The sequence below is a fragment of the Melospiza georgiana genome, chromosome 3 (genome assembly GCF_028018845.1).
Source record: "Melospiza georgiana isolate bMelGeo1 chromosome 3, bMelGeo1.pri, whole genome shotgun sequence".
Classification (NCBI taxonomy): domain Eukaryota; kingdom Metazoa; phylum Chordata; class Aves; order Passeriformes; family Passerellidae; genus Melospiza; species Melospiza georgiana.
In genome coordinates this window covers 55,893,758-55,920,389 of record NC_080432.1, presented here as the reverse complement: position 1 = coordinate 55,920,389, position 26,632 = coordinate 55,893,758, and the positions used below count along the sequence as shown (strand labels likewise).

The 26,632-nt window shown below is 39.9% G+C and overlaps 1 protein-coding gene across 2 annotated transcripts in view; it reads right to left on the bottom strand.

The window, feature by feature from the left end:
- The window catches only part of DISC1 (DISC1 scaffold protein), a 169,429-nt gene extending 143,201 nt beyond the window's left edge, over positions 1–26,228 (bottom strand). For both annotated transcript variants that reach the window (XR_009114279.1, XM_058021063.1), the window contains exons 1-3: positions 26,164–26,228; positions 23,725–24,698; positions 20,148–20,217 (exon numbers count right to left, since the gene is read on the bottom strand). Coding sequence is in view for 1 of the 2 variants with exons in the window: in XM_058021063.1 (XP_057877046.1) it covers positions 20,148–20,217; positions 23,725–24,681 (1,027 nt within the window). In the remaining variant the exon portion in view is untranslated. The remainder of the gene's footprint in view (positions 1–20,147; positions 20,218–23,724; positions 24,699–26,163) is intronic.
- Between the last annotated feature and the right edge of the window lie 404 nt (positions 26,229–26,632).

The window sequence follows — 26,632 nt, the reverse complement described above, 5'->3', positions numbered from 1 at the left end:
ATACAAGTACTAAGCTTTTGTCTATTTCCTACCTACCACCTTCAACATTGCTTTCCCAAGTCTGTCTGTAGTACCAAAGCATAAATACAAAACAATTTAAATAATTTGGGGCAGTGGAACTATAGTTGGATCCTGCAACTTCCTTTGGAAGGCGAAAAATAACATAAAATATCAAATTTAAAAGCTGAATACCCTTTTTTATTTTTTCCCCTCTAGAAATTAATCTCAAGCACACTTTGTACTATGATCCTGAATTCAAAAACATCCTGCATTCCTTACATTCCCCAAAGTGTCACCAAATTCTGTGAAAAAAACCAGAAACTTTGTGGGGCTCAGAGCACTGCACAAAGTGAACTTCCTTGAAGAAACAGAGTCTCAGGCCAAACTGGATCAAAGCCACATCTCACTGCAAGAACCTCAGAGGAGGCATCTCCTCAGCTATCAAGCCATACTTCATGCTGGCAGCTTCTTATTAGCTTAAGCAGGGTCTTACTGCAAAAATTGCTTGTGTTTTGTTGAGCTGATGAGACATCACCACCCTGAATCAGATCTCTACCAACACACCATGGCACTGGGACACTCAGTGCCACCACCACAGAGGCTGTTCAGCCTGTCACAGAGGCTTGCACAAACAACAAAGGCAGCAATTTTGTTAAGTTTGATCTTGGAGCTGCCCAAACTCCACCACCAGGGAAAAAGAATAGAACAACTAAATACAAGGCAGGCAACCACCCCACACTACGTGAGGCAGGGTCAGAAGATGACAAAAGGCTTAGATTATTTGCTTAAGAAGTCCAACATTCTACAAGCAAAACAGTGTAGGAATATCTCAAAATTCTCTATTTACCCATCCTCATCCATCCACCAGTACTTTTTTAGCATTCTTTTGTGGAATTATCAACAGCTCAGGAGTATTACAGGAAGCAAAACAACAATTACGAGCTGTGTGACTTCCCTATGGGAAGCTGACAAAACAATGTGTCTGCTCAGCATTGAACAGATTTACATGAACATACAAAAGGAATTAGCATACAAAACCTCAGCAACATAGGTATATTTTCCTTGCTGCTGGCTCCCATAAGCCTCAAAAAACACTGGATGCTAACCAAAGTATCACAGGAACCTGCAAATTACAAGCATAGCATACCAAAAAAAAAAAAAAGGAAAACCCAGGAGTAGTTACAGGCATAATGAAGACGGCCCATCTAGAAATAGTCATTTTTCTTAGTCCACAGTTTCTTTTTATGCATCTACACATACCTACATTTTAAGGCAAAAAGAAAATATTTGGGATATACCATTGGCATGCTTTCACGGAATGGGTTGGTTCTGCCATGTCTGTGCCAGGTGGCTTCAAGTCACACTGGATATTCTCCCATGAACACCAATTCTACAGTGCTGCATTACCAATAACCTTATTTATTTCAGCTTCTAGGTCCTCTGTCTGTAAAAACACAGATAGCAACAATTGCTCCACAGGGGCCTCATTAGGCTTAATTAACACCTGTGTGAGATCTTCAGATAAAAGGATAGGTGTAATTACACAACCTGAACTGCTCCCTGCATAAGAAACCTTGTATTAACCTTTTCATAATTTGAGCTTTGCAGACTGTCCCATATAAAAGACACTCACTGGAGTCACCTCTTAATCTTCTCATTTGAAAAGCAGATAAAGCCCATCATCTTTCCTGTTACAACAAATGGGATCCTGGAGGTTTGGGGGTTTTTTTTAATCATTATTCCCCACCCTTCTTCCTTTCTCATATGCACTTTAACTTTTTTACCCCTTTCATCCTGGCTCTGAGCTCCTGGAAGTGCTTTAGGTGTAAGAACTACTCCCCAAGCATGCTGGACAGAGGGTAGAGCTGTGCAGGAAGTTCAGCAGAGGTCAGCGGGGGGAAGAACAAAGGTTCTCTAAGGAAGTTCCACAGCTCTTTCACTCTACTTTGGTGCTTTTCAGCAAGGCAGTTAGGAATGAGATAACAGCAGTGACCACTCAATGACAGGCACTGCAAGAAGTCCAACCTCCTCCAGCGTGCAGATCCACAGAAGAGCCCCTCAAATGCCAGCATGAGTGGAATGCAGCAGTGCCAAGGTACCTTCACTGGTCCTCACACTTCAAGCTACAGGACTTGACAATTTTACCTCACTTGCCTTACCCACCCTGAGCCCATGAAGTGTCACTGCCCCCAGCAGCATCTCCCCATATTCAGCAGAGCCTCCAGGGGCTGGAAATGAAAGCTGCCAGACCACTGTCTGTGTTGGCAGAGCCAAGTGGGAAGGGGAAAGAGGAGCAAAGTGGGAGTCTGATGGATGCACTGCTTGAAATGGAGCTTGGGGGGAGGGATTTGGATATTGCCATGCTCTCCAAAAGGGGTTCAGAAAAGCAGGTGCTCCAGAAAGGATGAGAGATCTGTCATTGTTATAGGAATCCACATTAAAAAAGACAGAACATTTTCCAAGTGTGATCCTGTTGTAGACCCCAGAATTGCAGCTCACCAGATGCAGGTTTCGCTTCCAGCCCCTGCAGCACATCTCCTGCTATCTTTTGTGGCATGCATTAGCTACAAATGATAATAAAAACTGTTTTCTTGTGAAGTTATCATACAGCGCTACATTAACTAATCTCTACTTTCTTTGTGAGTTACAATCAAAAAGCATTGCTACACTAATGAATCTTGCTATGAATTTCACTCTGTGCCAGTACGCCCACACAACCTATTTTACTACAGCAAAACAAACACTTCTATCCAGCCTTCCACCTTGACTCTGACCAGCAGCATCCCCTGCTATTGAAATTGTTCGAAGAGATTGTCTTTGAAGTAACAAACAATATATGTCTGTTGTTAACAGCAACCTCTATAAACACCTAATTTTTTTCCCCTTCCAAATATCTCCTGCAAATCCAACAGAAGAGACCTGAAATGCTTTCCCCTCCCACACCCATTCAGCTCCTTTTTACTTTACCTCAACAGAGAGCTTAAGAACTGTGGTAAAATATGTAGATCAGACAGATGGCATTTGTTGCTCTTTTCTCAGTCCTGCTGCTCAATGGTTTCAAAAAGCCACAATAATTCATTACTTAGGTAGTCTCAGGTAGATCCTGAGCTCCACTACAACTTTTTCTTATCTATATTGCAGGTGGAATTATTTTATTTACAGGAAGTATAAGAGCCTTCCACCTGAGCAGAAAGATATACTAGATTAGAACAAGACACCTGAAATAAATGGCTTTCAGTCTTTGCTTTTAAGTTTCTCCTCAACAAACACAATCCTCTCCCTACTTTATTTTAACAGATGCAAAGAGCAGCTGACATCTGCACTTCCAAGCTGTAGCAGTGAGGCAGGATGGTTTGGTTCTCCTTTTATGGCTCTCTTTATGCTATCCACCACCCTCACTCTAGAGTGTGCTTATAGCTCTCCACTCCTCCTCACGAGAACTTTCTCTTCCCATATTATATCTGGCCATTATTTCTGTAATATATTAATAAATAACCAAGAAAGCTATTATACACATACACACACACACACATGTGGCCAGCCTATGGAAAGGCATGGTTTCCTTGTCATACACTGAAAACTGTTTATCTTTTACTCTTATTTTCTGTTTATAAAACAAGTAGCAAGATTAAAATACAAAAAACCACTGTTATTTGGTTACAAAGCAACGCAGAAATAAAAGGTAAGCCAATAGATTTTACTCTGAAACATCACTGTTTGCTAACATTTACTGGAATCTAAGCATTCAAATTGCAATTTAGGCAGCAGTCATTTCTAAGCAAGTTGTTCCTTGGTGATAAAAGACATGCAAATGACTTTTATCACGTTATTTACTAGTGGCTCCACATTTCCACACATAACTGCTTCCAAACAATAAGCTCCCATCAAGTTAGTGTTCCATCAAATCTGTCAATTGTAACTCATTTAGCACTACAGGAAAAGCTGACACATTGCATAAAGGTCAAGTGGAAAAATGTCCCTTCCACTACATCAGTGTCTAGATTGGAAAAGGTCACTCCATCCAATAATTGCTACTACAGAAAATAACTTTGTTGTAATCTACATCATAGAGGAAAAAAAAAAAAAAGAGTTCAAGTGCTTCATTTTTTTCCCCAAGACATGACAAACTAATATTACTGTCATTTCATGACTAGAGGTCAGTGGGCTTTGGAGTATTTAATTAGAACTCAAAGGACTGTAGTATGGCAAGTGATGATACACCCATTTTATGGACAGCTCACCTGAAGCAGACTGAAATAGCTTGCTTAAAGTTAAAATAGCATATATGATTATGTAGACTTCAACAAAACAAAGCAAAAAAATAAATCTGTTGTGGGTTTGGGTGTTTCTTTCTTTTAGCTCCTTATTCCTGTCTTATCAAAACCTTTTTCTTCTTAAAAAAAGCAGCACTTAATAATTTGTAAAATCACAGTATGTTGTAAAATATAAAATTAACATATACAAATACAGAAATTAGCATCAAGCCACTTTAATGCTGGAGCTGAAATCCTAAAGCTAAGTGATCAAAAACCCAACCTACAGACACATGACCCTTCACCCAGGGAAGCCTGGAGTAGTACTGTGCAATGATGGAAGAGAAGGGAAAGGAAGATGTTTGGGTTCTCCTCATCTCACTACATCCCTCCACCACTCAATTCATACACAACTCAGTTTATTCTCAGCTTCCATCACTAAAAAAAATTTAAAATTCAGCACAATTGCTCAATATTCAGATCCTGTATCATCAAGACGAGTTTGGAAGAAATTTGGAAGTTACTGGGAAGAGGGGTAGAAATATTTTAGAGTCAACTCTAAAACAAGCAAAAATAAAATAATCATGCAATCAATGCTGTGATTGTAAGCACAGGGTTTGTACTGCAAAGCAGGTTAGGTCTTATTAGACTTTCTCTTATTAGACTTTCTTAATAAGTCTTTATTAAGACTTAGGTCTTAATAGACTTATTAGAACTTTAGTTCTATTCAACTAGCAAAGTCTAGTTGAATAGAACTTTTTAGTTCTATTCAACTAGACTTTACTAGTTGAATAGAACTAAAAATTGCCTCCACTCTAAGTAAGCTTTAGATTAAAACAAAAAGAAACAACATTCTGATGAAGAAAAAGAAAGTTAACTAGAGATAGCTGCAACGCTGTCCGCTGTCCATAAGACACAGAATAAACATTAACAACCTGAATGTTTCCAGAACGAGATAAGGGAAATTAAATCACCAGTCACTAAGTACCCCAAGAGATACAGTAACAGGTATCTGAAGCCACACACCCCTTGTTCAAAGCAGTATTATCTCTCCATTAAAAAGAAGATATCCAGTATAGCACAGTAACATGTATCTCCTTTCATAGTTCACTTCCACAGGGAAGAAAAGCCTGGAAGCTGGCAAAGGGACAGGGTGGCATTCTTCAGACCTCTTCACTGCCACTTCAGCTGCCACATGCAAGAATGGGAGTGATGTTTGTTTTACCCTCTGGCAGGTTTCCTAACTGTGTCAAATTCAAGTAGTTATTCAAATATACTCAATAACAACACTATCAAGACCTTAGAAAGCCACAATGGTTTTCTTCAGTGACAAGCACAATGAATGATGGCAGCATCAGAATGTCAGGCTGGAAGCAGCTGTAGTAAAAAAAAAAAAAACCAAAAGAAAACAGCTTCTCAGTAAGAGACAGAAAACACAATTTTAAAGGTTTTTATGCTAATGAAGCACTGTTTGATTAATGTCCCTCAATGTGTAGATGCTTTACCTGTAACTGCATTGACACAAAAAGATATTCTGGAGAATACCACCCAGCACCTCCATTCTGAAAGAAGTTATTTGTTTAGTTGGAGGTTTCATCAAATAGATGCATACTGTGTAAATAAAATTTGTCCAATGCCAGCTGTCTCCTATCTGAAGAGATGAAGGCTTATAGATCCAGAACCTAAATATAAAGAATCTGATATCCACTGGAGCCAGTGGGATTCTCAGATGCACAGGCTGAAGTGGTTACATGACCTTAAATTGCAGGAAAAAAATTATTTTGTTTTATAAAGGGCTAAAAAGAAAAGTTTACAGATGCTACCTTATACCTTTGCCAGCACAATAAGTACACACAACAAAACACGGGCATATTACACCAGCAGAAGAAACCAAAACAATCTTGAAGTGACAAGAGTTGCCAAACTAGATCAGACCAGGGTCCATCCAGCACAGGCTCCTGCCTGCAGCAGTGACAACTGGATGTTCCAACCCTTCAAAGGATGGAGAGAAAAGCCTACAGGGCAGCCTGCCAGCCTCTGCAATACTGCACCCACCTCTGGTGCAGGGAAATCCTACAGACCTCTTTCAGCAAGCTCCAGGAATTACCAGGCTGCTGTTATCCAATGCAATTATCCAATGATGAACATTTAGAAATAAACCCTCAGACAAAATACCTTCATGCCAACTTTCAAAAAAAACTTTCCAGAAATAACTTTTTTAACACATTTAGGCAGAAGGTAAAATCAGGCAACATGTCAAATACACAAAAGGGTATTTATATAAAAAATGCAACAAAGTATTTGCATAAAATTTCAAAGAATGTTATTCTTTTAAAAAACTCCTATTGAATACTCCCCTCTGTACAACTGCCTAATCTCCTACATTATATCTGTTACTGAGCTTCACCAATGATCAAAAGCCTTTGTTTCTAAAATAAAAATTCTACAGAAGTTCTCTCTGATGCCACGTCATTTGCACTGTCATCATATTCACCTTCTTCCTCCACTGTTATTAAACAAGATAATTAGCATAAAGCTTCTAAAAAGTGAGAAATTGTTTCTGTTATAAGAAGTAAAAATATCTCTTGTTCAGTTCAGATATTCCTGGTCACTCCACACAGTTTCCCATATTTTCCTTTGGAAGCTAAAGAAGCCATTATTCATTCTTGTACTTAACATGACTCTTTAAATTGCTTATTGTCTAAACAAAGGGTTAAGATATTCAGATATTAAGATATCCTCTACTCTGTCACCTCTCCTTTCTTAGTTTGGCATTATTTCTAAAGCAGCATCTGCTGGGGCTGAATTTGCACAGTAGCAGCCTGGACAACTCCTCAGGGGCTAGGTTAAGGCAGTAAGCAAATGGACAGCCCTTTTGCCAGGAGGGGACCCCAAGCAGAGTATTTCTAAATGAACAAGTACAAAACACCAGAGGACAAAATCCACCCAGAGACAGCAGTTCTGACAGATCCACATTTCCCACTGGTGTCACCCTGGTAATTAGCACTTCCTTGTCCACTGTGGTCATCCCCACAGACTGCAGTAACAAGCAGCTGCTTATGCTTGGAAGCAGCTGAGCAGTAAAGGAAGAGCCACTTAAATACTCATCAAAACCCAAGCACGGCAAGAGCACCACCTGCACAAAGACTGTGCACAGGCAGTTCAGCACTGAACACATCATAATGCTGTTAAACATACCCCAAATCTACTGGATGTTTCTCAGACAGCTATTGGAGGCCAAATTAGGCTCCTCAGCAACAGAAGGAAGCAGAATCAATGATAGAAGACCAGGCTGAAAAGTTCGTCAGGGATCACCTGATCCAACCTGTCAGAGATGCACAGTCCAGACAAGAGAGCCCAGCACCCTGCCCAGCTGAACCATAAAGGTATCCAACATTGGGAAATGCTCCACTTCCCTAAGGAAATTACTACAATGACTGATTGGTTTCATTGAGAAAAATTTTTCTTGCATCCAACTGGTATGTCTCTAGGAGTAATTAGTGCCCATTACTCCTTGTCTTTTCATATGATTCCTTGCAAAAAGGGACTCTCCATATTCTTTGTAGTCACCTTTTAAATATGAGAACATGGTGACAGGGTCTCACCCTAAGCCTTTTTTCCTAAAGCCTGAACAAACCCAGTTTTCTCAGCTTTTCTTCACACTGAAGGCTCCCAGTCCTCTGGCCATCTTTATGGTCTTTTCTGGACCCTCTCCAGCCTGTCCACACCTTTTTTTGTGTAGCAGGGACCTAAACTGAACTCAGTATTCCAGGTGTGGCCTGACAAGTCCCGAGTAAAGTGGGAAAAAGCTGTAAAGCAGGACAGTCGTGAACTTCATGAGAGTTGGCAGCGATGAAACATTCATTCAACTTTTTGACCTTACCCTGAGCTCCCAAGAACATTCTTTGATTGGAAATAAGCATAGCACCAGCTTCATCCTAACCTTCAAAAGAAGTCTGCAGCACTTAGCTAATCTTGGCTGAGCAGAATATTAACATCAAGGAAGTCTCTATCTCTATTGCAAGTAGGTTTGAGTTGTTACTTTAAACCCCTTTACACAGAAGGGATGGATGGTACTTTTTGCAACTTTTAACTGACCCCAGTGTCATTTGTCTACTTGCTTGGAAGCCAAGATGATAGGTTTGTGTGCTACACATCGCTTCAAAAAAAGACCTCCAACTGTCAAGAGTCAATTGGCCTGCAGATGAGAACTGAGGGAAAAAAAATCTAGTATTTCGTACTATTTTCCTCATTTTTCCAAAGGTTATCCAGTCTACTTTGGTAAAGGGAGCCTTTCTGGTTGCCTAACAGGGCTGTAAAAAGGCTTTCTTTGCTTTCCCAAGGGTGCTTAAGAAATTCTGCATCCCAGCAATATTTCTTTTAGGTAGGCACTGGAGATATTAGAAATACTGTGTGCTGTTGCATTACAAGACAGATTAATCTTGGATATTAAAGAGGGACTTTGACAATTCTGGGCAGATAAAAAGTATAATTTTGTAATGGATAGGCAAGAAGAAATTAAGATTGTGTAAAAAAAGCATGAGAAAGAAGACACTCCTCAGGTGTAATAAGCACCAACTATACATACCTGAACAACCAACCACCCAAACAACTCCTTAGATCTTCCCACAGACAAAGAAATGTGAACCCTAAAGGCATCTGCCTTACATGAAAAAAATTCAAAAACCCCTCACCAGTCTTGGCTAAGAGGACAACAGCTTCTAGGATCCTGCTCCAGCAGTGGGGAAGAAACACAAGCCACTGACCTGCCCACTTCTGTTAGAGAAAGAACGGATTTGGGGAAGTGTAGAGAAGGGCAGACAGCACACTGGACTCCAGAGCAGGGAAGTGGAGCACAGAAGTTCCCTTTTCTAATGGAAATAGGGGAAGGGTAGCCTCTTAGGAAAGGGAAAGCCAGGAGTGTTTAGAATCAACGAGGGCAGACTTCCCCAAAGAGCTAATTTTCCATCCCTCCTAACTTCAGAAATCAAAACTGATTTTGTAAGCAAACATTCAGCTCACTATTAGTTGCTCTTATCAACATTCACTCTGAATAATTATAGGCATTGGCAAGGAGGTTTCTATTAAGGAATTGTATATCATAAAATAAAAGCAGGGGAAAAGGAGCTTCTAGACAAATTAAAAGCAGGCACAGCAAGCAAGTCAAACTTGGCCACTGACTTCAGAGAGATAGGATAAACAATGTTGTTTGCTTGCACCCATGGGAGGCCAGGAAATGTGGCAAACATCACTAATGGCACAGTCCCTCCAGGAGCACACATGGAAGTACAAGAAACCTCTCAGAACAGGCCTGGTAAAGTCAAACTTCAAGTCTGCTTCCTTCAAGCTGCAGCCCAGAAGATGCTTGTCCAGCAGAACCAGTGACATTATCCCCCTCACCTGACCTACATCTCCTGCAGTCAGCACACAACTGAGCACTGGCTTAAACAGGAACTTCATTGCTTTTTTCTCATCTGAGCAAAAGCAGCATTTTTCAGGACACTTTAACCAGCCAAAAAAGCTTCGTTTCAACTTTTTTTTGACATAATGAATATTTTTTTTCCTATATTCAAGAAACAAGTGTGTCACAAGTAAAGAAAGTAAGTCAAACACAGCTCAGCTGCTTTGCTGCCCACACTGTTCCCAAGTAACTCCCATCTGTTTGCACTGGTGAGGCATTAGCCATTCACACACACACAGGCAGCCGCGCCTTCTCCTTTCTTGACTGAAAAGGAAAGGACTTCTTGTCTTCTTTATTTTTTTTGTCACTCTGAGAGAAGCAATAACAATGGAATAACTTCAGCATGTAAGGCTGCCCCTATATATTCAGCCTGAGTGGGTCAGTCAGTATAACACCTATAGGCAGGAAGAGCCTAAATATTTTGAAAGCAGAAGCAGGGCAGAGAGAAACGCCTCTTGTCTAAAGTAAAGGCTAAGTTCACTCAACAAGCAAACTGGCAACAGTGCATGACATGGGGAGTAAAGACTATTTGTTTCTCTGCCAGATTTCTCTCCTCCTTCTTACCTGGAACGCCATGATAGTTTTCAAAAATATAAAAAAAAAAAAAAAAAAAAAACAAACAAAAAACCACCAAAAAGTAAGAGCCATTTAAATGAAATAGGATGAAATAGGAGCATCTTATATATTCCTCATAGTAAGCTCTGGGAGTTACAGGAGGGGAAATAAGCACCTGAGACAGGAAATATAAAACTGCACAAAACTCAAGACTTCTCTACACAGAGACATGAACAGATTTGTAATGGCAGAATAATTAAATCAGAAAACCAATCTAGTAGCAGTGCTTCTGCAGGCACATTGCTCTGAAACAGAATTAAATTTTAATTCTGTAGTAATTCTACTTTGGATATTTTTTTCCCAAATAATTCTTGTTTTTATCCTCCTCAGTATCTTCAGCCCTTCTTTCCCTGGAAGATCTTGTCATTTTACACAACATTATGAATTGTTTTGGGTTTTTTACACACACGTTGAATCTTCTTACCCTTGGTTCTGCAAAGCAAGTGACACAGCCTGACCAGAACCTCTTTGTTCAGAACTCTTCACTATTTTCATTATTATTAGACAGCACCAGAATAACCAGCTGTTAAAGCCTACCTGTGTGAATGGGGCTATTTCAGCTCTTGCTCAAAAGTGTTTCCTACACCACATAAAGGTTGTAATTTAAATATTTCAAACTAACACTTCTGCACTTCAATATGAATTTGAGTTTGATTTTAATTATAGCTGTGTACTTAAAAGAGCTGAGCTTTTTGATTTATTCCTTTTGTTTGTTCTTGCAAAGGCCAGGACAGCAGATGCCCTGTGAACATGGGCAACAAAGCAGGGCATTTGGCCTGTGAATACAGAGCAGCAGGTAACTACTTGTATGTATTTGAAGGAGGTCAGAGTCAATGTACCTTCCTTAAGTCACCAGGGCCACTTTCTCAAACCTGTAAACACAAGAACTCAGCAGAACTACTAATAGGATATTGAGCTTTCTGCTTCCAGTTCACCAGTTTGACTCTTGCTCAGATTAAGGATTGAGAAATCAGTTCCCCTTGAGTGATATTTGAAAGATGAGGACTTTTCAGCAATAACCCTTACTAGTAGGCTTTGCACTGTGTTATGGGGTACAGCACTAATCTTTTCTCTCTACATTCCTACATGCTCATGATTAAGAAAACCATTTAATTTCAAACTACTCCCATTGAGAAGGTTCTTGCTGTCACTCAGGATTCAGACTGGAAGAGCCCAGCTTCAGCCCAGTGCAGAGGTGCAGCCAAAAGTCATCCCATTACATCATATGCTTTACTTTTAAAAAGTTGAAAAATACATGAGGGCATTTCATACTCATTTGATAACACAAGAAAAATTCACTTACAGGTTGTATTGTTTGTGGGAGTTTTAAACATACATTCCATTTTAAAACTATAAAATTCTTAGGACTAAAAATAATTTGCTTCAAAAACAGATCAAGTAGAATTAAGTTCCAGAATTGGGCTGATAGTCACAACCCTATTAATACGTCTTTTTTTTTTCTACGCCATTATTCATTTCAAATTATGTACAACTCTAGAAGCCACAGATCACTGGTATGACTGCATGGCTGATCTTCACCTCTATAAGGAAAACTAAAGCTGAAAAAAAAAAAAAATCGCACCATTTAGTGACAGCAGCTTTTCCACCTGTACTTTCAGAAGACCTTTTATTACCCGAGTTCCTCCAGAAGTTTCTAAAAATTCTTTTTATTCCAGAAACATTTGTTTTACTGCTACTGGTATGCACAATGGGAAATTCCAAACTACTTGCTTTTTAAGTTACAATTTTCTAATAAGTGATCAGTATTTATTTTTCATAAAAAGAAATCCTTCCCAGATAGTGATTTTAGTTATCTACATGCTGTCTTGGTTATTCAGATTTAATGAAGCAGGTAAAACTGGTAATGTACTTGACATTATCCGTTACCAGCTACTACACATGCTATTGTATAAGAATGCCAGGAATTTGAAATTTCCCCACTTAGCTGTTCTCATTAACACTTACTGCTACAAACTTATCACTGTCCTAAGAGCACTAAAGATCTCCATGAAACACCACATTTGCTACTTTCACCTTCCACAGGCTACTGATAAGAAAGAAACAGAAGCTTGCATATGCCAAAGGCAGGGCAATGAAACATCATAGAGCACAGACACATCTGCAGAACAATGAACACACCCCAGCACGGGCAGTTTAGCCTGGACAGGTGGACACGGAGGAGAGGAGGGAAATCTGAAGATAAAGCAGAAGCTAATTGACTTGAGGCAATCCCACTTTGCAGGGGAGTTTGGAAAGCAATGGAAGGGCTGCAGAGATCTCCAATAAAAGCATCCTATTAAGGAATTTGGCCAGACAGGATTCAAGAATCAGCAAAGAGCATTATCGTTTCCCCAAAGAAGACTCACACAAAGATTTTCATGTTTGCTTTCAAATGGTAGTCACGTTCATTCAGTATCCTTTCAATCCAAATTCACAAAGAAATTGCATTATCATGACATCTAGAAGTTTCTGCCCATGTTCAGTCATTTATTAAGCAGATAAAAATTGAAAAGAGCAGGTGTCCCCCTTCCTTTAGAATTTTTATATCCAAAGTGTAAGACGAGGGCAACAAAATCAATTTCTAGCTGTTGGGTGAATTAATAGCCATGCTGTCTCCAGTAGTCATATTGCAAATGAAACACAGTGTTCTTATCTGGAGCTAATATTTCTAAAGAGCTAGGGAAAGATAAGTCTGTCCTGAATATAAAATTTGTTTTCAAGTGCAAAGTAAGCAGATGGGCTGGCTGGGTATCAGGAGAGCCATGTCATTCATTCAGTGGGTACTGTCCAGATAGCACATCAACACTTCTCCCAAGCTACACCCATCAGAGCCCAATGCTTCAAACAGCCACTCAGCAAGTAAGATCTTAAATTACCCATAATTGCTTATTTTGTTCGTATTTTTGTCATTGCTTGTTTGTTTGTGAAAGACTGGCCAGGCTGTCTGGGAACAGCTTGGCTGCATCATGGACTGGGAAACAGAGCCCCAGTGCCCTAGGAGGGTGGCCAGCAGTGTCACTTTTAGACAGCAGATGGCCAGGAGCAGAGAAAGCTTCCAAGCACTCTCCATGCCAAAACTCCAGCAATTCCCCTCTTGTCAAGCAGCTTCCAGAAACACAAGACTTAGCTGAACCTCTTCACTCTGGCCAAGATTAAAATACAAGAGCATTCAGAATCCCATAAAATACTACCACTTCCTAAAATATTTAGGCTGCATGATATTGCATGACTACAGCAGTTTCTGCTCCAATACTGGCTAAGGAATTAGAGATACAGAAAACACAACTCAATGTGGAACATAACTAGACCAACACCAAGAGTTGGTTTTACCTCTAAGACACTCATTGATGTGAAACAGAACAACTGGTCTAAAATAAGAATTCACATCAAAAGAATTTCAAGAACCTGCTGAAGATGCATGTGCTCCTCATGTAATTACTAAAAACAAGAAGTCAAAGTACCCAGAAATGCATAGCAGACCTCCCTGTCATAAGCATTGGTCACTACTATTTTAGTATTTAAAAAGTTTTCCCAGTTGTCTACCTGACAGCGAGATAAGGAAATTCATACCTTAAAATTGTGACTCCTGCTCAGTTTTGCAATTAAATAAAACAAAACCAAGCACAATAGCAATGGGATAGGCCTAACACGGATTGCATAAAAATAATCAGTAATGTTGTTATTGCTGTTTGTGGACAGAAGCCAAGATGAAGCATTTGAACAGCAGCATTTCAGTCCAGAGTTTCAAGTAGCACCAAACAAAAAATGGATATGTGCAAAAAGACTTCTGTTTTTTATTTCAGTCCACTATCTTACAGAACATGGACAAGATGGTAGAGGTGCAAGACTGTTTTGTTGCAAGGTAATTTAAGTCTAATGTATAATTCACATAAGCATTTGCTATCCTTAACCTTCCAAACTCTTTTGGGGAGGTTATTTGAATTTATCAGATTAAGACAAGGTAAGCAAGATCCACATAACAAAGGTTTGGGTTTGAGAATTTATACAAGTTCTTTTTCCCCCCATCCTCTTAATAGCTTTACAGGAAAGCTATAAAAATGAAAAATGAAACCTAGAAGGCTTACCCACAGATTTCAGGAAGCTTCTACAAGCTTGAGATGAAACAAGGCTCTGACAGCATGGCACCACAGAAAGCCCTATTTGCTCCATCCACCCCAAACCCAGTGACAAGTCAGTGGCCTGCAACTGCAAGTTACAAGCTTGCAGCAAGTCTCCCATGTCACAGCAGCCCTGCTCCTCCAGCATTCACCACTTTTTATTTAGTCAGCAGCCTCAGCTAGACAGCTTCACTGAACATACAGCTGGGCTTGAAGATTTAACTTCCAAAGGTACATGCCACACTGAAACAAGTCCAATCCAAAGCAACGTGTTCTTCGAGAGTTATTTCCAGATATAGCTTCTCTCAAATTCCCTGTCCTTCCTCAGAAAGAAGCCAAGTTGCCTTCGTTTCTGTGTCCTGTTATAGCAGCCATCTGTCAAGCAAGCAGTTTAGTTCAAAATAATAGAAGCACAGTAAAGCAGGGATTCTATCCAACCCTCATCTACAAACAGCTCTTCCAAGAAAAAAAGAAATTAAAAAACAAACAAACAAAAAAGACAACAAAAAGAACAACACACCACCCACCTGCTTGAATATCAGATTAGTTCAAATGTTTAAGAGCTATGATTATAAATAGTACTCCAAATTGGGAAAAATACTGCTCCAGTTTAAACTGCAAAAAGAAACTTGTAAAGACCAAATGGCTACACATCTGGCCAGGTGTTCAGAGTTTTTGCAAAATTCAGTATTTGCAAGTACCAGTGTAAGAAGTGGCAAAGGCCTTCCTCTGAGTGCCATTTAACATTTTCAACCCAAGCATTACTGAACATGATTCTCTCTCATTTACTTTCTCTGCAGTTGCCTTAAAACAAATAGTTGGTTCAAGCGAGCAACAGCACCTCTTATAATGTAAACCTACAGGAGACTAACAGCTACAAAGTCTTTCCTTTCCCTTCCTAGTCTTGTGATCAAGGGAAAATGTGCAAAATTAGATTCAAACTCCTACACATACCAGAGGGTGTCCTTGATGCCCTGCAGATCCTGAGATATGGAAAAGACAATTGGTATTAAGAGGTCTTAAAGAACACAAGCAAAGAGCAAAAAAAAATAAAAAGAAAAAACATGCAGAGATTATTTTTCTGCAGAGCACACAGTGCACAAGTGAATGGCAGCTCACCAATTCACACAGCTCATCCTTTGCAAGCTCACCTAAAATAACTGAAGGCTTTCATGACATTAAATGTATCTACAGCATGAATCCTTCTTGCTGAGATAGGATAGATTTTGCCACCACAGGCATAAATGTTTCTGTGTTCTGTCACGTTGGACCGATGAGGAGTTGCTCTGATCTGCTCAATGACCTTCACTGAAGAACCCTAACTCTGAATTGCATGGGGGAATTAGCATTCCTGACCAGTTGCAAGCAAGGCATCTGCAAAGAAGAAATTTCTTGTAAAAATAATTATCATAATTTAAAAGAATCATTAGTTCTGCAGAAACTTTTTGCTCAGAAACAAGATGGCGCGTGAGCCAGTAGTGGAGTTCAGCAGGAAGACTCAGTCCTGATAGTTACCACCCCACTTGCCTCTTGCACCAGGCAAGGTTGAGAAGAACAAGCAGCAAAGAACAGGAAAAAGATTTTCAAATGTTTGGGCAATAGATTTGTACTGAGCAAAATGCACTCACTCCTACTGCAAGCACAACTCCCACAGACAAAAAATACACAGTCTTTTTTTTTTCCTCCTGTATTCAGCAGTGTGTTTAACCTTGGAGCTGTCAAGCTCCATCATGAATAATGAGCCATGACAACACTCCAAGTGATCCTTGGAGAACAGACCAATTTTTCCTATATGCTATGCAAGGCAAAATGCTTATATTCCCATGGTACACCACCTGCTTTGGAAATATACAGTAATGTGGCCATCAAGAGGAGACCACAAGTAAATACAGAAAAAAAAAAAATCACTTATTTCCCAATATTTCAGCACCTAAAAAGAAGCAAGAGCAATAAAACACATAACATCCCAAGGGTTCCTCTTTAAAATTATACTGGGACTGAGGATATTTGTCTCACTGAATATGCATGTCACACAACCATTTCACAGCCGAGGAATATCTGCATTTGAAAGAACCCCTGACAGCTACAGCACTAAGAGAGAACACCCTGCAGGTTTCACAGCACTGTGACCTGCAGAAAATGAGCACCAATGAGGGACACGGGGGTGGCCTGCACCCCGAGCAGCCCCCAACGCTCTTGGAACAAACATTCCCCACCCGGCACACTCAGCACTGCCAGAAAGAGTAGGACCAAATGCACTTCTCTGAATGCCTGACTGAAGCTCCTCTACACCAACACCCTAACCATGCCAAGGCAGGTCTTGCAGAGGCACAGCAAAGGTAACCATTCAATAGCAAGAGTCATTTCTGCTGTGCACCTCTCAAGCTCAAGGGGAGGAGGAAAACAAAGACAAAAATTCAGATAAATCTTTAGATTTACCTAAAGAACTGAAAAACTCGAAAGAAACAAGCTGAAGACCTAAGCAGGTATTGCCTTGCCTCTTAAACAACAATGGAGGGCTGTGGCTGCCCTAAATAAACTTCCCTCATTCTGTAAATAAATGCTAATGCATTAACATTAACACGGAAGACACCATGCTCTCTAACAGCTCAAGCAGTATGCATTTCTCCTGTGTTTCTGCAAGGTGGAAAAACAAATGTACCCTTATTCCTGAGCTGTTTGCAACAAGGTATTTGCCCATGGCTTTGTAGGGGGATAAGCTGGCCTTTATTTCTATGTCATTTCCTAGTCTTGTTGCCACAACTGAAAACACGGTGCATCCCTTTTCCCTCCCTGTAGAGGCACTACTTACTTATAATTCAGCTTCAATGATTACCTTAAACTACAGGAGCTTTCAAAAAGCTCGGTAGAGCAGGAAAGCAACCATGTCAAACCTGGGATGCTTGTCTCTCCTTAAGCTGTGAAGTTGGAAGTGTCAGACAGCAGAAAACAGTTCTGAGCACTAAGAGGAGTTTTAAGTGCTAACACATCTCCCTCCCACCAAGAGGCCTTCCCTCAAGACTAGATGGCTCTTAAAGAGCTGGAGTTAGAAAATCTCTGGAGTTAAGATCTTGATAATGGCTGAAGCTGGAGAGAAGCATCAATACAGTAGTTAGACATGATAATGTATTTATTGGCAGTTTAACATTATCCTTCCCCTGCAGCACCTCCAAATGAGCAAGACCTGTGTTGGCACCACACACAACACTACCATCATCTCTGATTCAAAACACTTCTGCTCTTAGCAGAGGACTCACTCTATACTCAGAGTCACTCCCCAAATTACAGGATCAGTAATTTTCTCTCTAGCATTACAGTTAAAATGTCCTCAGCACCCCCCATGCACCAGGTTCATTGCTCCCACTCCCTGTGGGGCACACCACGTATGCCCCACATCACAGCTCTGCACATTTAGCAATTCCATTCCCTGCTAGCAATATTTGGCAATAAGACCCCTTTAAAGAAGGCTAATTACAGATTTCGCTTGAACAGAAATTGGTACTGGGCCAATCTGTGAGCTGTTTAACAAGCTCTCAAACTTCAGCCAGGGAAGCCTTTGTTCTCCACCAGGAGCAGCAGCGTAGCTCTAAAAGCAAAGGTGGAAAGCTTTGCCACTGCAAGGTGAGGAAGGAAGGTCACAGCTCTGATTCTCCTTGCAGCACTACACCTTCTCCATGCAAGTCTTATCTTGAAGATAGTTTTCCTTTTGTGAAACACAGGCAGTCTAAGGGAGTCAGTTCAGCTTCCATGAAAATAATGAAAAGTAGCCACCAAAAAAAAAAAAAAAAAAAACACCAACAAAAATCCCAGTTGATATTTGTATCAGAAGTAGAACAAAGACCAGTAAGACAGAAAACAGGTCAAGCACTCAAAAGCTAGGAATTGATAAAGTCTAGGATGCCTGGTTGCATGCATGCATGAAGCATGTAATCTTCTGAGCACAACAGTACCTAGTTTGCAAAGAGATGGAAGAACTTAAGTTCAAGTCTCTCAAGCACCTCAGTGTCCAGTCCCATACCAGAACAAATGTTTTCTGCCTGTTTATGCCAGACTTAGCACAGAAAACAGTAATCTCACCTGTGGATTCTCCTTATCACTTTTTCTCTCTGTGCCCACAACACCTGGTGAAATAACATTCCAATCAGACCACTTACCTGAGGGGAATTAATGCAACGAGGTGTGCTAACCCTGCTTGATAACTAGGGTGGAACTGAAAAGGATAAAAGGAGAAAGGGATGGACAACAGACAACTGGTCCTGTTTTAAGGATACAAGACTTGTGCCCAGGAAAGTACACAAGAGCTTTCTGTGTGAGATTCAACCTAAGTCATCATTTTTCCCTGTGGTCAACAACTATATGGCATCACATGGAGATGTCACACCTGATACACTGAAACACTCAGACTGGCTGACTGCCTAGAGAATCCCAGCTGGAATCTGTGGTAACCATGCACACTGAGTACACAGCTGTTGGGAAGTCTCCAACTGTGAGCTCAACCCACAGGCACTTAAAAAAGAAGAGTTATGAGTGTTACACATGTAAAGCACACACATTAATAATGTCTATTTGAAAGAGACTAAACTCATAAATATCTACTACATCCTCAGATTTTAACACACCTAAGGGTTTTCCCCATCAGGAGATGCCACACTAAAAGAATTACTTGTGGCAGTAAGAGACTCTTCTCCTACACACAGGCAGGCCTTTAAGAGGCCAACAGAACCACTCTTGCAAAAGTGCCACACATCTACCACCTAGACACCAGATTTTCATCTTGGGGACATCTTAGGAGGCAGGAAAACAGTCATGATACAACTGCAAAGCATCACAGAGTAATTTGGAGAGACAAACCACAAGTCTGACCACTGCCCAATTCCTAAAGGCCAAGAATATTAAAGTGGGATGAAAGAAGCTGCCTTTTTCCACACTTGTTCTCTGAAGTAACCATGCAGATCTCAGTGAAATGCTTGCAGTCTCTTACAGCTGAAGATACACCTAGCAGGAAGAATTTACCTTAGAACCTCAAGATTTTCAAAATGTGAGTACCTGAACACAGACTACCACAACAGGGAACAGTAAGAAATCAAGCATGTTAACAGATGCTCTAATTATTAATGTGCACACACAAAACTTACCAGAAGTGCCAAGGCATTTGAAAGAAAAAGAATTATTCAAAGATATTTGCCAGCAGCTGCATCACCACCATATTGTCTAGCTGAATTTGAATGAACTCAGTGGATATCAACTTAATCGCACAGGACAGTATAATTCACTTCTGTAATAGCTACTGACCTTATTTCTATGAGCCCTGCTGTAGTGTCATGACTAAATGTGGCAAGCAGCAAATCTCACTCTGTCAGCAGCCAGTGCCTGCCCTTTCTCCTTTTGAAGCTTCCATTCATTTCTGCATTTTTTTCAGTCATGCTGCTTCAAAACAGCTGATCCAGATGGTGGGTATTTGGATTTCAACCTTGCCACATGGTGATGTGGCTCAAGAAAATAAAAACTGTTGCTACCTGCTGCTGACCTACTTTGATTCCTGCCATATGACAGAATAAACAATACAGTTCATTGAACTCGTTTTCCACACCTAGTCACTGCTATGTAGGAAATATAAAATAAAACTAATAGAGGAAGAGGGAAACAAAAAAAAAAAAAAAAGCAGCATGATCCAGTGGAGTAGGGAGGAGCAATTCTCACCTCTATCATAGTCATCTTCCTCTATTGCTTTTTCCTGAAGCCTCTGAAGCCGTAAGATCAAGGACTTTAACTATTCAAAGAGAAAAAGTTAGTTAGCATTTAAAAATATATAGACTATTAACTTTCACACAATATAAATTTAATGGATTACTACATCACTACAATGGCCAAATGTTGATAGTGAAGCCCAGCATTTGTTAAATACAGACCTAATTGGAAGCCAGCTGAACTGCAGCTACTTGAGCCAAGCATGGCTTTAGTCCAAACACACAGAATAACAAATTATATTTCTTGAAAAGCAAAGGAGATCGTGCAATCGTAGGATATTTTTCACCCTTTGAATAAATTAAAGTATGATTATTAGAGAATTCTGTCAGCATGACATCTACTTCTGATCCCGTTGTACTCAACAGTGTGTTCCCAAGCTCATTCTGACAATTTTTTACCTGAGCTTTGCAGAGAACAAATATAAAATTTCCATATGCAAACTACATTTTATTCTGTAAACAGAAATGCAGTATGAGTACTTTGGAACAGGTATATTGATGTTATGGGTGAGAAAAGAATGTTAACTTGCATCCAAAAAAGTTTCCTTAAAACACAATTTAGACTTATCTACATAATGTTGATATTTGCATTTTCACAATGCAAATGCCAGATGAGAAGAAAAAGCAGAACACCAAGAATACTCAAACCACATACAAAGTACTCTCTCACATTCCAAAAGAAACTTACCATATTAAAGTTTTATTCCAAAAGTTAATGCTTCTCTTTGTTAACATTAAGAGTCTGGACCAAATTTCTAAATTTACCAAAAATTTGTAAGGCCTTTATGAGTTTTTGCTGTTAAAAGAAATTGGTTAGAAGGTAGGTTTAGTCCTCTCCTCATTGCCATGACAAGTTTTTGATGTTAAAAGAAATTGGTTAGAAGGTTTAGTCCTCTCCTCACTGCCATGACAGCCAAAGCTGCAGTTACAAGACTGGAATGTCTTTCTTATTAAATTTATGCATGATCTGTACCGAATCTGTACTATCAGCCCTGAAAAAGGTGAGCCTGGAAAAAGAGGCAGTGTATATTCTCAAAGTCCAAAGCCTGAAAGTGCTTGGGAGAGCACAAAAACCCATAGTTTTGATATCCTTAAGAAATCTTAAAAAATATTTCCCTTCTCCCTGAAGCTCTTTCATATTTAATCCTCATATTTAGAAAAACAGGTTCAGCCAGTCAACAAGTTAATAGAAGCATTCAGTTATCAAGACTACACATCAACACATAAATTAGACAATCAACACACAAACCGATAAATTCAAGATTTCCCTCTAAATATGATATGTGAAAGTGGACTGGTAAGAAACGAACTATAAAATATAAAGTCAGGAGAGTATCCAAAATGTTTGATTAATAATACGCTACAGGACGCTCCAGAAGAAAAACAAACAAGAAACATTGCACACATTCCCATTTCTTCTGTGCTTTACTTTATTTCAGTTTTCACTTCCCAAAACTCCAATCTTTATTCTCTGAGGCTAGTGAGGAAGGCAAATGGTACTGAAGGGAGGAGCTCTGAACCCTCACCATGAATTATTTTCTGTGTTTTATGCCCGACTTTTTATAGAGTTTTAAAGAAGCTTGCAGTAGGAATGATTCAAGTGACACTTTTTTCATATCCATGGTGTATAACAACGACCTATACTGAGAGTACAGCTTTGCTGCTGCTGGCAGTGTTTATTCCATCATGCCTTACAGTGGCAGGTCATTTAAAGTCAGCCTGGGTACCACAGCCCAGGCACGCCCACAGCAAACTGACTGATGCTGCACTGTAAAGCACTTTCTGTTTGCAGGCTGGGGGGCGCTGGGAGCTCAGCTAATCAGAGACCTGCTTGTGCTTCAGAGTGGCATGTCCTAGATGTGTACCAGATGAAGATCACCTTTTAAGTACAGAGAAAGCATAATTTTAACAACTTTGGTATTGTCTCCTTTTCTTGACTACTGTTGCCTTTGTTCCTTTCTGAAAACTTTGAGACTCTACTCATTATCATTACAATAGGAAGGTGCTTCAAATTAAACATACAAGACTGGCTAACCAAGGGCAAAGACATCTGAGGGCACAAATCCCCAGTTCTCCATTCAATGTATTAATGAATACAGAAATTAAAGATAGCAATGTTTCTTTTGTGCCTATCAAATAAGCAATACTGAAAAGAAAGGAAAATAATTTCATATTTTGATTGCATTATACGTTCCCAAATTTGCAGGGAATTAATTTCCCAAACCATCTCAGACTATAGGCACATTGCAATTCCAGGCATGAAACCAAAGAAACTGCCCCATGTAATTGTGTGCGAAGTCTGTAAATAAGAGAACCTAGTTTGAGTTCTACACATATAATCTATGAAAATAAAGTATTATGGAGCACTGTAAGTTCAGGTCAGATGTCATGGCAAGCAAGGAAAGAATAAATGTTTCTCAGCTTCCTGTCTTGCCCAGAGAGGAGGTTTGTGCAAAGTCTCCCCAGAGCAGGTTGTTTCATTAGGCCTAAAGACAATGCAGCACATCTCACCAGGTAGGTGTCTGAGCTGAGAAGTTAAAAAGATTTGAGCTTCTGAAAGGCAACCAAGAAACTTGGGCACTAGTGAGACAATTAAAATAAAATTAAAAAAAAAAAACAAACAACAACAAAACAAAAACCAACCCAAACCACTCTACAAAAAAAAAAAAAAATCCCCACTATCCACTCAGTGCACCTTGAACAAATTAGTGCAATCCATTGTGTCCATAATAATTTCTAGATTAATGTTTCCTGTCTGCGCAGTAAAGCCAACATTTGGCTCCTTTAACCGGGTAAGCTCAGAATGCCCACCCTACCATCATAAAAATATAACACAGCTAATCCTTCCTAAAGTTTCCCCGCCCCTGTCCTATAAAGAGCACAGTCAATGACATTGCCTGTATACATTGTAGGTATAAATGTGGGAACATACATATATGCAAAAAGACTCCTGACTCACCAGCCCACTACTCCCCTAGGGTAGAAGGGGAAAAGAAAAAAGGTTCAGTTCCCAGCTGGAGGCAGAGAGGGACTTGACTCCCATTTTTCATCACGTCACATAGGGAGAGCACCTATTAGATTACACACTACTTTCACTAAGTTACCTAATTCTTAGAAGTCTTTGGCTCAACTTCAACATTTCCAATTAAAAAGTTTGGTGTTGTAACTTCAAGAAAGAGTTCTTACCACCTCCTAATTTTATACTACGTATAACCCAAACTGCAGACAAAACAGCCACCTGTGAAAAGAAATGGTACTTACTGAAGTCAGAAACTGATGTGTGATGTTGGAAATGAGAGGATTAAAGTTTCAGTAGAACATAGAATAGGGCACTGCAAAAATATCACCTATTTTTAAAGAACCAAACAAATCCTGTTATCTCATTTTTATCATGCAGAGGTCTACTGCAAAACTCTGAACAAAGGCCACAAAAGCCAGTAGTATCTGAACTCCTAAATAAACTTTGATTTTGGCACTGCAGATAAAATGTTTTGAGGACAAGGTATCAAAAACAAAGTGAGATTACTGACCTTTAACGTACTGCGGTTGCCAAGCAAGCAATCCTGTAGCACTGGTTCATATTTTTTCATCAAAGTATCCCAGTTATGGTCACTGACAGTAAAGCTACTTTCATAGCCTGAGGTGACAGAAGAGCCAGCAGATGCTGCATCCGAGGAATCTGTAGAATATGAAAATGTTGTGTCTATATCCAAGAGAGAGACAGTCTCACAGTCCTGTAATTTATCATTTACTGGGCTCTCACGTTCATGCTGCAAATCTTCACCAGAACTGGAGGAGCAACACAAATCTCCCAAGTGCCCATGAGCTTGTGCCATCTCTTCTAGCTTCTGCAGATTGCCTGTGGTTTTGGGATGCAAAACAATCTCAGTTTCCTCAATAGATTTGCCTTCCACATCATTTACTCCAGAGGCCGAGTTCAGGGAGAGCTGTATGAAACTGAAACTTGATCTAAAGCTATCCTGTGCACCAGCAGAATGAGAAATACCATCTCTGTTTTGATATTCACAGTTGTTATTCATTTCTGTCTGATCCAAAGCATACATGTTTGGGGGCTCGCTCACTTTGGTGCTGCAGCTTTTCTGCCACGTACAGCACACAGCAGAAACATCTCCTTTGCCTGTTGTGGCAGCAGGGCAGTCCCCTAGCCCTGTGCTATCTGACCGTGGACTATTGCAGCAAGAAAGATTTTCACAGCATCCTGGAGTGTTTCCAGTAGTGGCCAAGGTTGTCACCCCATTAGCAGGAGCTACAGCACTACAGTGCAGGAATTCCAGGTCATTTTGGCACTGTCTGAGCAGAGCAGATCCCTCAGAGCCTCCACAGTGCTGCCTGGCGTGCTGGAGCTCTGCTGGGCTGGACGCTGCGCAGGCACCCGGGGACTGGAACTCGATCTGCCGCTGAGCCTCCGGCCTCATGTACCCAGGCCTTTTGGCCAGCTTCTTTCTGCGGAGAGAGCCCGCCGGCATTAACTGCTGGGGATCACCTGGGAGGGGAGAAAAAGTCAGTCAGTGTTTCTGCAGTTTTCTGGGCTTAACATACTCTGGCATCTGAAAATAGTCGTTTCTGAAATTTCAAGCAGCATATTGTTTTCCATTTCAACAAAGCACAGACACTGACCATACTGTAGATAGAGAACACTGTGTGCATTCATTCACCTTCTAAAGAGTTGGCACCTGTTTTTTAAGTGAGCTCCCTAACAAGCTCCTCCATTAGGACACAAACCTAGGTACAATCTATCACATCATCTTCCCTGTTCACAGTATCACTCTGCTTTTCCATTCTCAATGTGCTTAACAGCACCCTGAAGCAGAAACTTGGTTTAAGTTTCTCTGATCCAAACTGATTTCAGGCTTACAAGGACATCTAAGATAGGACTGAATCTGCACCCGAAATGTGAGAACCATGATCACAAAGAGATTTTGTTCTGTTTCTTGTGTTCATACCCATGTTTTAACACTATGAGTAGCAAATGGCTCTGCTGCCGTATTAGATACGACTGTTACACCCAGTGGTTGCAGATGTCCATGTAATGAGACAATGTACAAGTTGTCATTTAGATTTATGATACTATCTACTGTCCAAAATGTAAAGTTATAGAAAAAGCTTTGCATGAAGAACCACCAATCCTAGAAATCTATTCGTTTGTAGCATTACTAAAGTATTAATATCATTAAGAAGCATGCTCTTAATGATGCTCAGTAACTTGATTTCCTTACACATACCTTACTTACACAGATGAAAAGATAAATTTGCAGTTTGCAGAGACAGGAAAACAAACAAAAAACCCCATCCAAACAAGATAAAAATATCACAGTAAACACTAAAAGTGGGAGATCAGAACGTAATGTCTGTGTTTTCTGTATATTTTTATATATGCATTATTGGTAAAAGATTACATGATGACTACTTTCATTCTCTCATGGATTTACTGCTAGTTAAAAAGCATTTAATTTTTCTGTCCTGCACAAAGGGAATCAATGGGAATACAAGCTCTGCACTATCACCCATTTTGTAACACAAAAAGCTATTGACTGCACCTATTTGTCAGAATCACTCTTCAAGGGGATCTGATACCTACCTGAATTATGCCCCCATTAGCTGCCCTCTACTCACAGAAACAGAATCAATTGGGTGTTAGAAATATTCATGTCACCCACACAGAGCCCTTACAAAAACACAAGTTTCTGATTTTTTTTTTTTACATTTACCATTCCACCCTAATCACAATCCTTTGTCAGCTTTTACATTGATGATATGCAACTCCTCAGCAGCTCCAAACACAGGCCCCATACACACCTCACTATGACAACATCCTATACAAGAATTTAAGCATTAGAACTGAAACTTCCCAGGAGAATTTTCCCAACATTCATTACATTCTCTCCAAATAACCTCCAACAAAAGTGATTTATACATTTTCCATATACTAGAATAGTGGCACATCTCACCATGGAACTGCAGTTAAGCCTCTGTATTCTGCTTCCCATCACCATAAATTAGAATATCCCAGCAGTCTCTTATATTCTCTCTTGTCTGAGGAAAAAAAGCATCACAGAAATCAGAAGTAAAAAAGGTCATGGAGTCCATCAGCCTGTCTACTATAAAAAGACAGTGAAATGCTGTTCTGGGAGTAATTTAATAGAAGTCTTAACAAACAGGAATCACTCTCGGAGCAAGGGAAGAAAAACTGAACAGAACGTTCTTTAAAATTTAATTCTTTTGGTTTATATACAAAACAATAGCCTAAATTTGACTTCAGCAGAAGAAATCAGTCATGCATAAGAGTCATTCTAAGGCTGCATATATTCCATGGCCATTTAAAAAGGCCTGTCACAGGCCTCATCTGTAAAAACGCAAAAGGTTCTCTGATTTAATTAAAATCAGTTTAAAATTGATCTCACTAAGTCACTATGAATT